Source organism: Varanus komodoensis, unplaced genomic scaffold, assembly GCF_004798865.1.
Source record: "Varanus komodoensis strain SLA01 unplaced genomic scaffold, ASM479886v1 scaffold1, whole genome shotgun sequence".
Lineage (NCBI taxonomy): Eukaryota > Metazoa > Chordata > Lepidosauria > Squamata > Varanidae > Varanus > Varanus komodoensis.
In genome coordinates, this window is record NW_025335268.1 from 37822123 (window position 1) to 37835248 (window position 13126).

Sequence of the window (13126 nt, forward strand, 5' to 3'; positions counted from 1 at the left end):
GCGCTCCCCAGAGAGGTCCGCCTGGCGCCGTCGTTATTTGTTTTTCGGCGCCAGGCGAAGACCTTTTTATTTAAGCGTCATTTTAATTGTTAACTATATTTGCTTATTTATCTGGCCAGGGCGACTTCTTTTATATTGTTATTTATTTTATATTGTTAATTTTATATTGTTATTTTTGTATTTTGTTGTATTTTATTTTGTGTTGTGAGCCGCCCCGAGGCTTCGGCAAGGGGCGGCATAGAAATGTTTTAATTAATAAATAAATAAATAAATAAATATTACACCTTCTATCCACATGCAAGGGATGCAGGTGGCGCAGTGGTTTAAACTGCTTTGCTGCTGGGCTGGTTGATCGAAAGGTCACCGGTTCGAATCTGCACAACGGGGTGAGTTCCTGTTGCTCCATCCCAGCTCCTGTCAGCCTTGCAGTTCGAAAGCATGCACATGCAAGTAGATAAATAGGTACCACTTTGGTGGGAAGGTAACAGCGTTCCGTGCACTTCGGTGTTTAGTCATGCCGGCCTTGTGACCACAGAGACTGTCTGCGGACAAACGCTGGCTCCCTCGGCTAGAAACAGAGATGAGCCCCGCCCCCTAGAGTCAGGCACGACTGGACTTCACGTCAAGGGGAAACCTTTCCCTTTACCTAATTTTATACACTTCTGCTGCGTTCCTTCTTACTACCCATTTTTCCATGCTAAAAGGTACCAAACACTGTAAGCTTTTCTCTTAGAGGAATTGCTTCAATCCCCCGATCATTTTGGTTGACCTTTTAGGACCATTTCCAGCTCTACAGTATCCTTTCTGTAGCATGCCAGAACTGATCAATATATTCCAGGTGTATTCACACCATAGATTTGGTGTGACATTATGTTATTTGCAGGTTTATTTTGACCACCAGCTCAGACCCTGTCGGTGTCCATGTGATGGGATTTTTTTCATAAATTTAGTCTTGCTTGGACTGAATGGTATTTCCCAATTTAGTACCCATCCACTCAGTTTGAGACAACCTTTTAGTGCTCTTCACAGCCCCCTTTAAATTTTACCACCTTGAATTATTTAATGTCATTAACAAACTTGGCCATTTTATTGCTCTTCCTTAACTCCAGATTATTTAGGGAGAGTCGCCAGTACCAAAACTGTCACAAGCCATATGTTTAATTAGTAATCATTTCTGAATTAACACCGTTAAGTGAATGAGCAGTGTGGAGTTGAGAAGCCAAAGCAATGACCTTTTAAAAAAGGTATTTTCGTAATTCATACGCCCCCTACTATGTGCACGAAATCACTTGTGACAACAGACCTTCAGCAGTGTTTTGCATCTTCATACACCTTCAGAATTACCATACCTGCCAAATCAAAACCCCAAACCATATGTGGTGTGACTGTGGAAGGATTACTTGTGATCCAATTTATACATGCTTTACGCATGCACCATTGCATTTTTATTTTTAGGAGTAAATAAGCATGCAAATTAAAGAACCGATATTATATCTGTATACAATCAGAAGTGGCTGATAAGTCTTCAAAAATCATCATGCTCCCTCACTAACAAGCAGAAGAGAGTTTGGGTATCAGCCTGGTGGCACACTTCCCAAATGTTCTGTTACTGTTACTCTGTCTTACGGATTCTTTTTACAATTACAAATGAATGCAAAAATGGGATGAAAAAGATTTACAGATGAATAAGGGTGAATGTAAATGGTAGAGACCAGAAATGAACTGAAAATGCTGCAGTAGCCTGGCACATTCTCAGTCCTTCTTTGCACTGTAGTTTTACCCCCAGATCTGTTTTTAAAAGAGGATGTGAAGCATGTGAAGAAATAATAAAATGATATTATTGATATGTATCAAAGGCATTTACCAAAATTGAAAACATTATTGCTGGATCCCACATACAGTGGTACCTCGGCTCATGAATGCCTCAGTTCACAACCAAATCGGGTTGTGAACAGAAATGTCAGAAAAATTTTGCCTCAGGTCACGAACTCTGCATTGGGGGACAATCGCAATCACACCCATCTTCCCTGCATGGGCGCAATCGCAGTTGCGCTCGGGGGGGAGGGGGGAGATGGCCATGATCTTTGTTGTTCTATGTTACTTTATTGTTGTTTGTCTCTTTGTTTCATATTTTTGTGATTAAAAATGGTTACAGAAAGGATTAACCTTATTTACATTGAAGCCTATGGGGAAATTTGACTTGGGTCACAACCAATTTGGGTTGTGACCAGAGTTGTGGAACAGATTTTCATGAGCCAAGGTACCACTGTACTGTGTTCAGGGTTAGTGTAAAGAAAAGAAAAGTGACTTCTAAGCTAATTTGAGCAAAGCAACTCTCATTTAGAACTAGATGCATCAAGTTACGGAATTAGGCCATTTTATTTTTAATTTATAACATACATTTATATTCAGCAATTCCACCTTTTCACTCAAAAGTCTAAGTATGATAAAACTCAGGCTAAAACAAAATCTTGATTAACATAAACATCTATATAAACCCAATTGCAAACATCATCATAATTATCAGCAACACCATCAAAAAGAGTACACAACTAATTGAACCCTCGTCCAGCAATGGATCGACTTATATAGCAGAGGCCCACGTGAATAAAAATGTATTTACCTGATGGAAGATTGATAACAGAGAGTGGAGCAACCTAGCTTCTCCTGGCAAGGAGTCCTAGAGGCTGGGTGTGGCCACTGGCCCTTTCTTGCTTCTCTGCTCAATGACATTTGGGTGGAAGCAGGAGAAAGAGAGGGACCTCTCTCTAAGGCCTTGTAACTGGGCAGAGTCATAGGGGAGAATGTGGCATTTCAGGGAGCCTGGTCAAAAGTTGTAGGTCTTAAGATCCTGGTTCATAGTGATCCAGACATCACTGTAATACTTACATCCTAAACATGTTTATTACAGTAAAATCCCATTGGCTTTCATGGAACAAGTATACATTCTTAGGATTTCAGGACTAAACTGATTTATATGTCTGAAATAGTGGCAACACTGTCATGTGAAGCCACATAAAATGAGGTTATCTCACCTTAATGATAAATACTGATTTAAGTCAGTTACCATGTATACTGTGTAAAATAAAAAATGGGTATTTGAATATCAGTAAAATTAATAACAATAAAAGCTAAGTTCATATTAGCTTTAATGCTGTGCATGATCAGCAAATGAACATTGCTAACTCAGCCTTCTGTTTTGTACATTCATTGTTGGAATAAAATGAAAACAGCTTACACAGTAACCTTATTATGGAATATATTGAACTGCTTGTCTAGTAAGGAAAATGTAATGTACATTTGCTTTTTCCTATCCTCACATTCATGACAATTCAGTACTAAACCTTTAAGTTAAAAAGCTTTTATGAACAAAAATTAAATCTTGCGTATGAAACAAATTCATAAACAAAATTGAATTAAATGATTTAGACTACATCCCATTCTCACATACCTAGGAGTAAGTACCAACTGAACACAAATGCTCTGTCTTCTGAGTAGACATGCATAGGACTGCACTGTTAGGAAGAGTTACTCTCTTAAAGGATCCGCTTCCCTGTGGATGGTTCCTGTGGTGCTGCAGTAACTTTGGAACCATGTGGAAGGCTCAACAACATAGCTATTTCCCCCTGTATTATCAGCCTTTCTCTGTGAAGTGAAGAAGTTAATGTGAAGAGTAACCAGATGGTCAGACCTTTCAATGACTTTAATGTCCTTATGTTGTTGGTGCAGTGCAGGATAGAACCAGTGGGTATCAGCAGATAATGGCATCCCTATAACACACGATCCAGCCCTAAAGAGGAGAATATTTTGAGTTTCATGGGAGTATTAAGGAACAGGAGTGCTGCTTTTGTTGGGTCCCATTTTGTCATCTTAGTATCCTGAAGGAAAACATGCTTAGTGATCTTCAGCCCTCTTCTTTTGGTTTGTAGGAGCCATGGAGAAAACCCAAATGGTTTTGTCTTTACAGATATCAATTGTCATAAGCACAAATGGCAGATAATAAAATAAACTCAAGATGCACTTCACTGCATTCCTTTATTAGATTTTCTATACCACACTGTTTGGATGGTTTACATCAGGGGTCTCAAACTCAACTTACCTGGGGGCCACTGGAAGTAGAGTCTGGGTGAGGCTGGGCCGCATCAAACGGTGGTGGTGGGCCGCTCATCCGGAGGCCGGCCCGGGTGCCACCGGCGCTTTGAAGGCCGCAGGGCCCCTCCCCCGTGCCCCGCCCGTCCCGGCAATTGGCCCGCGGGCCCCGAGTTTGAGACCCCTGATAAAAAACTTTAAAATGCCTCATTTAAAGATTATATGCAAAGGCAAAGAGAGAGAGCACACACAGAAATACACATATATTTAAATCAAATGTTGAACAATTAAGAACAAGAAAAATCTAGGATGTGATTAAAAGCCCATCATATGCTGCCAGATGCCTAAGAGAGGAGGAATTAATCTGGTGCTAACAGGATAACAATGTTGGTGCCAGGCATACCTTACTGGAAAGATAATTGCATAATTGCGGGGGAGGGTACCAGTGAGGAAGCCCTCTCCCTTCTTGCCACATCCTTTGGAGGAGGCACTTAGAGACAGGCCTTAGACAATAATTGTAGCCTGTGGGTAGGTTTCTCAACCATGTAAAGCTTTACTGGTCAAAAACCTTAAATCAGACTTGCAAGGTACCAGCTGTCAGTGCAAGCAGGCTAGAAATCAGTGTTATGTGTTCAGACTGTTTTATCCCGGTTATCAATCTGGTTGCTTAATTTTTCACAAGCCACAGCCCATGTAGGGTGCATTGAAGTCATCTAACTTGGAGGATAACAGAGCATAGATAAGTCTACATTTACTATGAAAGTGCTATGTACCAAGGGAAACACACTGGGTACCCTTACTCTGAATAAAATTTTGTTGGAATTTGTAATAATTTTTGTATGAAACTTGAAGGCAACGTGATCTGCAGCAGTGCTGTCCAATACTCACGTCAGAGGATTTTCTATCATTCTGTTTAGGCTTTAAAATATAAATGTAATCAAGATTGTAACTCTGTGTGCAACACAAGGAAAATAAGCGAGTATGTCATAAGTGGGAAGACCATGTGTGCATTTAAAAGTATTGTGAAGCAGTGTGCTCTGCATGTGCCACCCTTAATAATGTTCTGAATTAAATTCTGAAATTCCTTAGATTGACCTTCCTATTTCATACACCATCGTACACCATCTAATCAGCTCCTCCAGTACATAACTGATAACAGCAACATCCAGGAGCAGGTTAGATGTGATGAGACTCTGGCAGGTTATGAAACAAGACATAACACAATTTGTGCATCTCGGATTATTTCTACTCTTCTCTCCTAGCGCAAGCCTCCCATGGTAGTCAATGATCTGTTTCATGACATCAAAGATGGCATAGTATTGATTGCCCTTTTGGAAGTTCTTTCAGGACAAAAGCTGGCAAGTATTTCCCTGTGGAATTATTTTGCATTGTTACTTTGTATTATTGCATTATTAAAAAATATCTCATACTGATGTTGTCACACAGAATTCTCTCAAAGATTATCCAGATATTTTAGGATGTGGTCAGTTTTGAAGAATGACAGTGCACTTTTTTTTTGCTACACAACAAGTATGACAGTAAATAACAGCTCTTTAGCAGACTAACTGGCAGCAGCGGCAGCAGTGGCTATGATACTGGGCAGGATCCAGTAGAATCCAGTATCCAGTGGATGCTCTGGAAGCCTAAAAGGAAGCAACTGCTTCCTAAAGGAACATGAAATGCAAGTTAGCAGAATTCCCGTTCCAGGAATGAGTATTTTGAAGGAGTAGCCTCCTGTTGCTATGGCAGTCGATCCTGTGGTGGAACATAGTCAGTGGGAGCATGAAGGCAACATAGGATACTGCCTTGAATGTTGATTATGCTATGGAATAGACATACAGTAAAACCTTGGATTGCGAGTAACTTGGTCTGCAAATATTTTGCAAGACAAGCAAAAAGTTTTTCTAAACTTTAACTTGATAAACGAGCGATGTCTTGCAGTACGAGTGTACGTGCACTTTGCCTGTCAAGTGTCACGTCACAAGTGATCACTGGCTCTTCTCTCTCTCCCTGCCGGTGTGAGTACAGCATCATCTCCCCCCACCCCGAGTGCACCTGCGATCGTGCCCGCCTCCTCCCCGAGCACGCCCGCGATTGTGCCTATCTTCCTCCCCCCCCCGCCCCGAGCATGCCCACTTCAAAATTTTGTGATTAAAAAAAAAGTTACAGAATGGATTAATCTTATTTACATTGAACCTTATGGGAAAATTCGCTTTGATATACAAGTACTTTGGATTACAAGCAAGTTTCTGGAATGAATTATGCTCATAATCCAAAGTTTTATTGTATTTGGTTTTCTCAATTGCTTCAGTAACATGAAGACAACATCTAAGTATGTTTAAAAAAAAAAAAAACCCCACCAGTGATCCAGTGTACAGATCCTAAGACCAAGTAAGGATGGTCTTATTCTAATGATGATGAAAGGTTAAAGTGTATACTTTGACATTAATTAACATTACAGAGTGTCAGGGCTATGTTTTCATGTGAGAAGGTTTTCTCTCCATTGTACTGAATGAAATGGACAGTTTACACAGAAGCTTAACATGTGTTAGATTATGGCTCCTCTCTGAACTACTTCCCCCTTAGCACAGTTCTGTTTTAAGAATAGGTTTCACATTCCAAATATAATCTCAACCGGCTGCCCTGGCAGCATCAGGTTAGGTAGCAAGAGGTTTCAGAATGATCAGGTCCAGTGGAAAAAAGTACTAGTTAAATTTTATGTCCATTACCAGACTGTTTAATCACAAACTGGTTCATTAAACAGGCAGTGCAGTTGTTCAGTGACTAGAAACCTAGACTGAGCTGCTGCAAATTAGGGCTGCAGAGCAAGTATGGATGATCAAAAGAGTGAGTGAGAATCTGCAAGAACAATTCATCAGGTTCTAAGTGAGCCGTTTCCTGGATGAACTCAAGGAGGCTCCACAGGCCAGATTGGGGTGCTCGGTGGGCCAGGTGCCCAGAGGTTCTACAGGCCTGCACCAGGAGAAATGTATCTGTAGTAAAGGTCTCTTGAGACATGCCATCTGGGCATGATCAAGTCGAAGGAGGTATCACAGTGGTACTGGAATGCAGGGAAGAAAGCCAGCATGTCAGAGGCTGTGTGTGTAACACCTGGGCTTGATTCCTCAGGCAGCTTTTAAGTGGTACTCCAGCAGACTTAGGTTATGACAGCTGACACCTACTAAGGTGAATGTTGTTGTTGTTAGTTGCGAAGTCGTGTCCAACCCATCGCGACCCCATGGACAACATTTCTCCAGGCCTTCCTGTCCTCCACCATCCCTCGGAGTCCACTTAAGCTCACGCCGACTGCTTCTGTGACTCCATCCAGCCACCTCATCCTCTGCCATCTCCTTCTTCTTTTGCCGTCAATTGTTCCCAGCATTAGGTTCTTCTCCAGGGAGTCCTTGCTTGTCATTAGGTGGCCAAAGTATTTGAGTTTCATCTTCAATATCTGGCCTTCTAAAGAGCAGCCAGGGTTGATCTCCTCTAGGACTGACCGGTTTGATTGCCTTGCAGTCCAAGGGACTTGCAGGAGTCTCCTCCAGCACCACAATTCAAAGGCCTCAATTCTTCAGCACTCAGCCTTCCTTATGGTCCAACTTTCACAGTCAGGCTGCATAAAATAAGATACATTATTTCAGCATTAGATATGATTATTCTGAAGATTATTTATAGATGTGGCTTCGAATGTTCTGAGTGCAACTTCCTTCCTAAGTAACTAATTGTGATCTAGGATTCTCTGAGATCACACTTTCACTATGTTGTTTGGATGAGGAAGTGCACCCTCTTGTGGCAGAATTCCGTAATGTTTTGGAATTACTTTTATCATATCGAACAACTGAGGAAGGTTATTTTGGATTAAAGTGGTTGCACAGACCTACAAATTGACATGTACCAAAGAGGGCCAGATTAGACTGGTTTTAGAACCAGTTTTAGTTTGTCATTGCATTCTGCAAGATTTTACCTGAGAAAGTTCTCTGTCAGAAATACGTGTTCAGAACAAACCAAAATAAAATGGAATTGTGCGGTTTTTGCACAGTTCAGCATCAGTGGCTTGCTTGCATTACAGGAAGACAGGCAGTACCAAGTCAGGAAAAATATCCCAGGCATTTTAAAAAGCAAACGTCCCGTAGAATGCAGTGAGTTTGATATTTAGCAAGTGTGTTTAGGCTCTCAGTTTCAGTCCGTGCTGATATAATGATTTGTACTTTCCAATTGATTTTGCATGCACTTTTAAAGCCTTGTGAACAAGGACGAAAACTGAAGAGGATTCATGGAGTAGCCAACATTGGCACAGCCCTTAAGTTCCTAGAAGGGAGGCGGGTAAGTTTGGAGTTGTGACACTCCAGCAGCTCTTCTTATCTATACATACCTCCAGAGAAATAATGAATGGCGTGCTAGTTATCCTCTCAGTCCCTTTTGTGGAGAAGGGTCGAAAGAGGGAAAGGGCGAAGGAACAGTAATTAAGAAATTACAAACAGAGTGTTCACATATACTATATATAACATAGTATATATGTTATATATACATACAAACACAGCAGCTATCACCATCACTTCATTTGCTGACTTCTCCTTCTGAGCATGCCTTGTGTATAGTCAGGATATGTAAATCCAACATGATTCTAGCAGAAGTCTGCTGACTGGACTGGAGCATTCCCCTGTCTTCTCCCCACTGCAGTGCTTTGCCCCATCCAACGATCTGCTCCAGAGAGTCTCCCAGCCCTCCAGAGCAAATTTTGAGTATGTGCAGAGGGCTGTGGTAGTAGATGGAGTCAGTCCTCCAGTTCTGTTGGTAGAAATATGTGTGTCAGCAGAATGGCAATGTTGGATTCAAGCCAACATAGATCCATGTACATAATGCCATCGTGTTCTTCATATATATGAATTGCATGCTTGTTTGTATGGCTACATATCAGTACCACTCTTTGTATATAAACATCTAGCCATTTGTCTGTCTGTCCATCTGTACATACATGATTGGATTATGATCAAGTGTGCCCACATCCTGCCTTAGGACATGATGCAAAACTATTTTCCTAATTTCTTTACCCACTTGTACAGGGAGGATCAGAGGGGCTGTCTGCAACAGCACGCTGCTTGTTCACTTTGTGGTTTATTAAGCCAGAATTCATGGCTTAATGGAACACCCAAATGTGGCCAATGCAAAAAAAGGGAAACAAAACAAAACAAAAAAAGCCTAGGTTCCTGGCATTCGAATTTGGAGAAGTAGAAATACTATCAAGGGTTCTTACAGAAAGAGAGGGCAAATAATAAGAAATCAAAGGACTAAAATGAATAATCTCAGGAACTAAAATACAGGTATTGAAGAAAATAGTGAGTTTAAAGTGTTGCTTTGCTAGATTTTTTTTTTATGATGCGGGGTTATTCTCACTATATTAGGAAATGTGTAGGGTTCCTTACAGTCTTTTTGCATTTCTACAGAATTTACAACCATGTAAATATTACATAATATACTCTGAGAACTTCTGCTGTTGGGTGGGCTGAAACTATAATAAATAGGTTTGACTGTTGGGTGGCATACAAAATAAATAAATAAATGCCAAGAGTAAGAAATACCTAGGTTAAAAAACATACTTGGTCATATGTGTATTCTTGTCTTGTCTCTTGGTTTCTCATTTCTTTCTGCTAATAGTTACTTAGAATGGGTATTTTAAAATACACATTTAAAATGTGTAATTTTATTTTTTCATGCCAGTCCGTTTACAGAGGATCACCGGTTGGTACAACGTATTTATCAAACATTTAATTATAGAACGTGTTTCCATTAAATTAAATTGAATACCCATTGGCTGGTAACCAAAGGATTGCTGAATATTTTAGGTATAGAGTGAAACCCGTTTTTAAATGTAAATTGGGGAGAAGCCAGACATAAATATAGTAGTAGTTGTGCCAATGAACCATCTTGACCAAGGACCTTGCCCACCAAATGGATGCTGGTTCAAGCTTTCAGTCTTGTAGTTCCCCACCCACTTTTCCTCTTCTATATGTTACCCCCATGTCCTTTGTGATCAGGAAAAGTAAAGCACTGTGTAGCCCTCTTTCTCTCTCTGTGTGTGTGTGTTTGTGTGTGTGTGGGTAGGGGCATGGATTTGTACTCTCATCCTTTCATTTAGTTGTAAAGGTATATTTGGTGCATCCACAGCACTATGAACTCACTGTGTTACCTCAAAGAACATTTTATCGTATCTAGGCATATACAATCTTAAATTCAAATGTGCATGTATGTTTTTATATGTTAATTATGTCACCAGTTTCTGGGATAATTGTAGGCATGTTCTCTGTTTTGACAATAGTAAGACTCGCAAGCTTATCTACTCCTATATTAACCATGCAGTTTTGTGGCTTTCTGTTGTGCTTGATAATAATGTAGTTTTTTCCTCCTAAACAGATTAAGCTTGTCAACATTAATTCTACTGATATTGCTGATGGTAGACCTTCTATTGTGCTTGGCTTGGTGTGGACCATAATTCTATATTTTCAGGTAAGTTTTTAATGGTTTTTAATCAGATAAAGATGTAGTAGTCATATCAGTAATCCCAAAATGATTTGTTAAGGGAGGCTAGTATGCTGTGATGGGACTTGCAGTGAGCCATGAGAAGTAAATAGTCTAATGAGGACATTCAGAGAAGAAAAACATTATGGGGAAAACGTTTGGTCTCCTCTCCCTCTCCCTTGTTCCTTGATTGGTACATGGCACAGTTGCATGTAAGTAAAAAAAGCTGAAAATCTAATGTGTAGTTTGGCCTTTAGTCACATTTAGATGCCATTATAAACAGCGAGTCTTCTCATTCAGAATATTTTGGAAGCAACAGAGTGTTTGCGCCATCGGTACAGCTGCCAAAGCCTCACTTTCCTGTTTTGAAGCATTAGATCGGATGGACCTGTATTTATTACTATAAAGTTACTTCCCATTCTCTCTTTTTATTGGCCAAATTACATATTTTGAAAACACTTGATTCTGCCTATTCCACATGTTCGCATATGCTAACATTAGGAATAAAAACAACTGTTTTACCTTTCCAAATTTAAATGAGCATTCCTAATTTTCATATGAATACATAGCAATAGGAATAAAGTTCCCGCTAAAGGCTATATATGAAAATCCAAAGGGTTTTAGGAAGGATTAAAACTTGTGAAAACCAACCAAGCTGGGCTCCAATCCTATGGTCAATTAACCCAATAATAATAAAATCCCAAATAAATTGAATTCACTCCCAGGTTAGTGGCCGCAATCAGCTGATCAGATCTTCATACCTCCTGTAGCCGAGTATAATATGAAATAAGAAAGGCAGAACTTCATTTTCCAAACTTCCCTTCCTTTTAGGCAGGACACAGAGACTCAAGTATCCCAAAGTGTTGCATTGTCAGCCCTTTGAGTGCATTCAGGATCTTTTCCAGGATTTATTAAACTTGCCTGTGTTAGCATAGGCACTTCCAACCATGATGACTTGAATAATTCAGGGGTGAAGAAACTGAACATCGATTGTGTAGAAGAGCACAAATATGGCAGCTGCTGTCTGTAGGCCATTTAGTTTGTATCAGATCTATGATTGGTTTTGTTCTTCTTCATAGTCTCTGTGCATCGCACACAAGCCCATATGTGTGTGAATGCACAGACGACTACTTGAACGACAGTTACAGGTAAGCAACTTGCCTTTCAGAATGCCCCTTGCTCTCACGAGTGCCTCAGAAATGGCCACATTTGTGCAGAAATATATAAAATGCATCCGTATTAATTAGAGCCATGTGTAAGGAATATGATACCTGCAGTTTGCAAGATATTGGTGGCTCCTACAAGCATGGCAGCCGCATATGAAGTTTGCTTGTGAAGCTGCTGATTCATACAAATCACACAGCATGGCCAGCACACTCCTGTGGAAATGGGAATTGCCCTACATTCTTTGAGCAATACCCATCTTAGGATGCAGTGTTTAGGTATGAATTTCCTAGATCTTGCTTTTGGTGCACACTTTCTTTTATGATAGCCACTGACAATCATGGCAGTGATAGATCATGAACTCTTTTAATGAACTGTTGCAACAAATAAGATCTTGCTAAAAGCATGATTTCCATTTCACTCAACTGACTTTACTCAACTGACTTTATCCCACATGCAGATTGAGGAACTTACGAGCAATCTCCCGCAGCTGCAGTCGCTCTCCAGCAGTACCTCATCTGTTGACAGTATTGTCAGTTCCGAGACAGCCAGTCCACCATCAAAACGGAAAGTGGTAAACAAAGTCCAAGGGAATGCAAGGAAGGCTTTGCTAAAATGGGTGCAGTACACAGCAGCCAAGTAAGCAAGTCACGGATTGACTAATGCAATAATAATGCTTGCCAGGGAGATCAGTGGAAATTGAGAAGGGAATTGGCTTCTGTCAAAATGGCAGCAAGAGACAATACTGCAAAAACACGTTGAATTGTTTTACTGTGTTGTAGGATTCTTTAGTCCATCAATCTTCTCTTTAAGAATGCTACCTGAGTATCTGAATTTTTCTTCTCCTTCTTGATAGTGATATCATCCAAATCCCGTCATTGCCTTTGTCTTGTTAGAAGAACTTGGGATACACAGGAAGCCAGGGAAAGATGGCAAGGAAGGAGAATTAAAAGATAAGCAAAGAAATGGGGCAGTATGTACTAACAGATTTTGTTGTGTCCCTCTGAACAACAGACAACTCTGTTTTGGAGGACCAGGACTCCTCCCACCTGGCACACCTTGTGCTGCTGCTACTTAAGTCTAGGATCCACAAGGCAGATCAAGGAGAATCCTGTGCCCTTGAAGGAGATGGCCATTAACCCTGTCATATTGCAATGAGCGCGCGCGCTCTCGCTCTCTCTCGCTCTCTCTCTCTCTCTCTCTCTCTCTCTCTCTCTCTCTCTCTCTCTCTCTCTCTCTCTCGCGCTGATGCGCAGCCAGCCACTTAGCCCCAGGGAGCACAGATGCTAGAGTTCAAGAGCTTGGCCAGTTGCTGGGCACAGAAGTGCCCACCTCAGAAATCAGGGCTTCTCATGAG

General features: G+C 40.7%; 1 protein-coding gene across 8 annotated transcripts in view; it reads left to right on the plus strand.

The window, feature by feature from the left end:
* The window catches only part of SYNE1 (spectrin repeat containing nuclear envelope protein 1), a 317660-nt gene that overhangs the window by 49562 nt on the left and 254972 nt on the right, over nucleotides 1-13126 (plus strand). For all 8 annotated transcript variants that reach the window (XM_044422636.1, XM_044422576.1, XM_044422595.1 and 5 more), the window contains exons 4-7: nucleotides 5352-5447; nucleotides 8329-8412; nucleotides 10501-10593; nucleotides 12230-12408. In XM_044422636.1, coding sequence (XP_044278571.1) covers nucleotides 5352-5447; nucleotides 8329-8412; nucleotides 10501-10593; nucleotides 12230-12408 — 452 coding nt within the window. The remainder of the gene's footprint in view (nucleotides 1-5351; nucleotides 5448-8328; nucleotides 8413-10500; nucleotides 10594-12229; nucleotides 12409-13126) is intronic.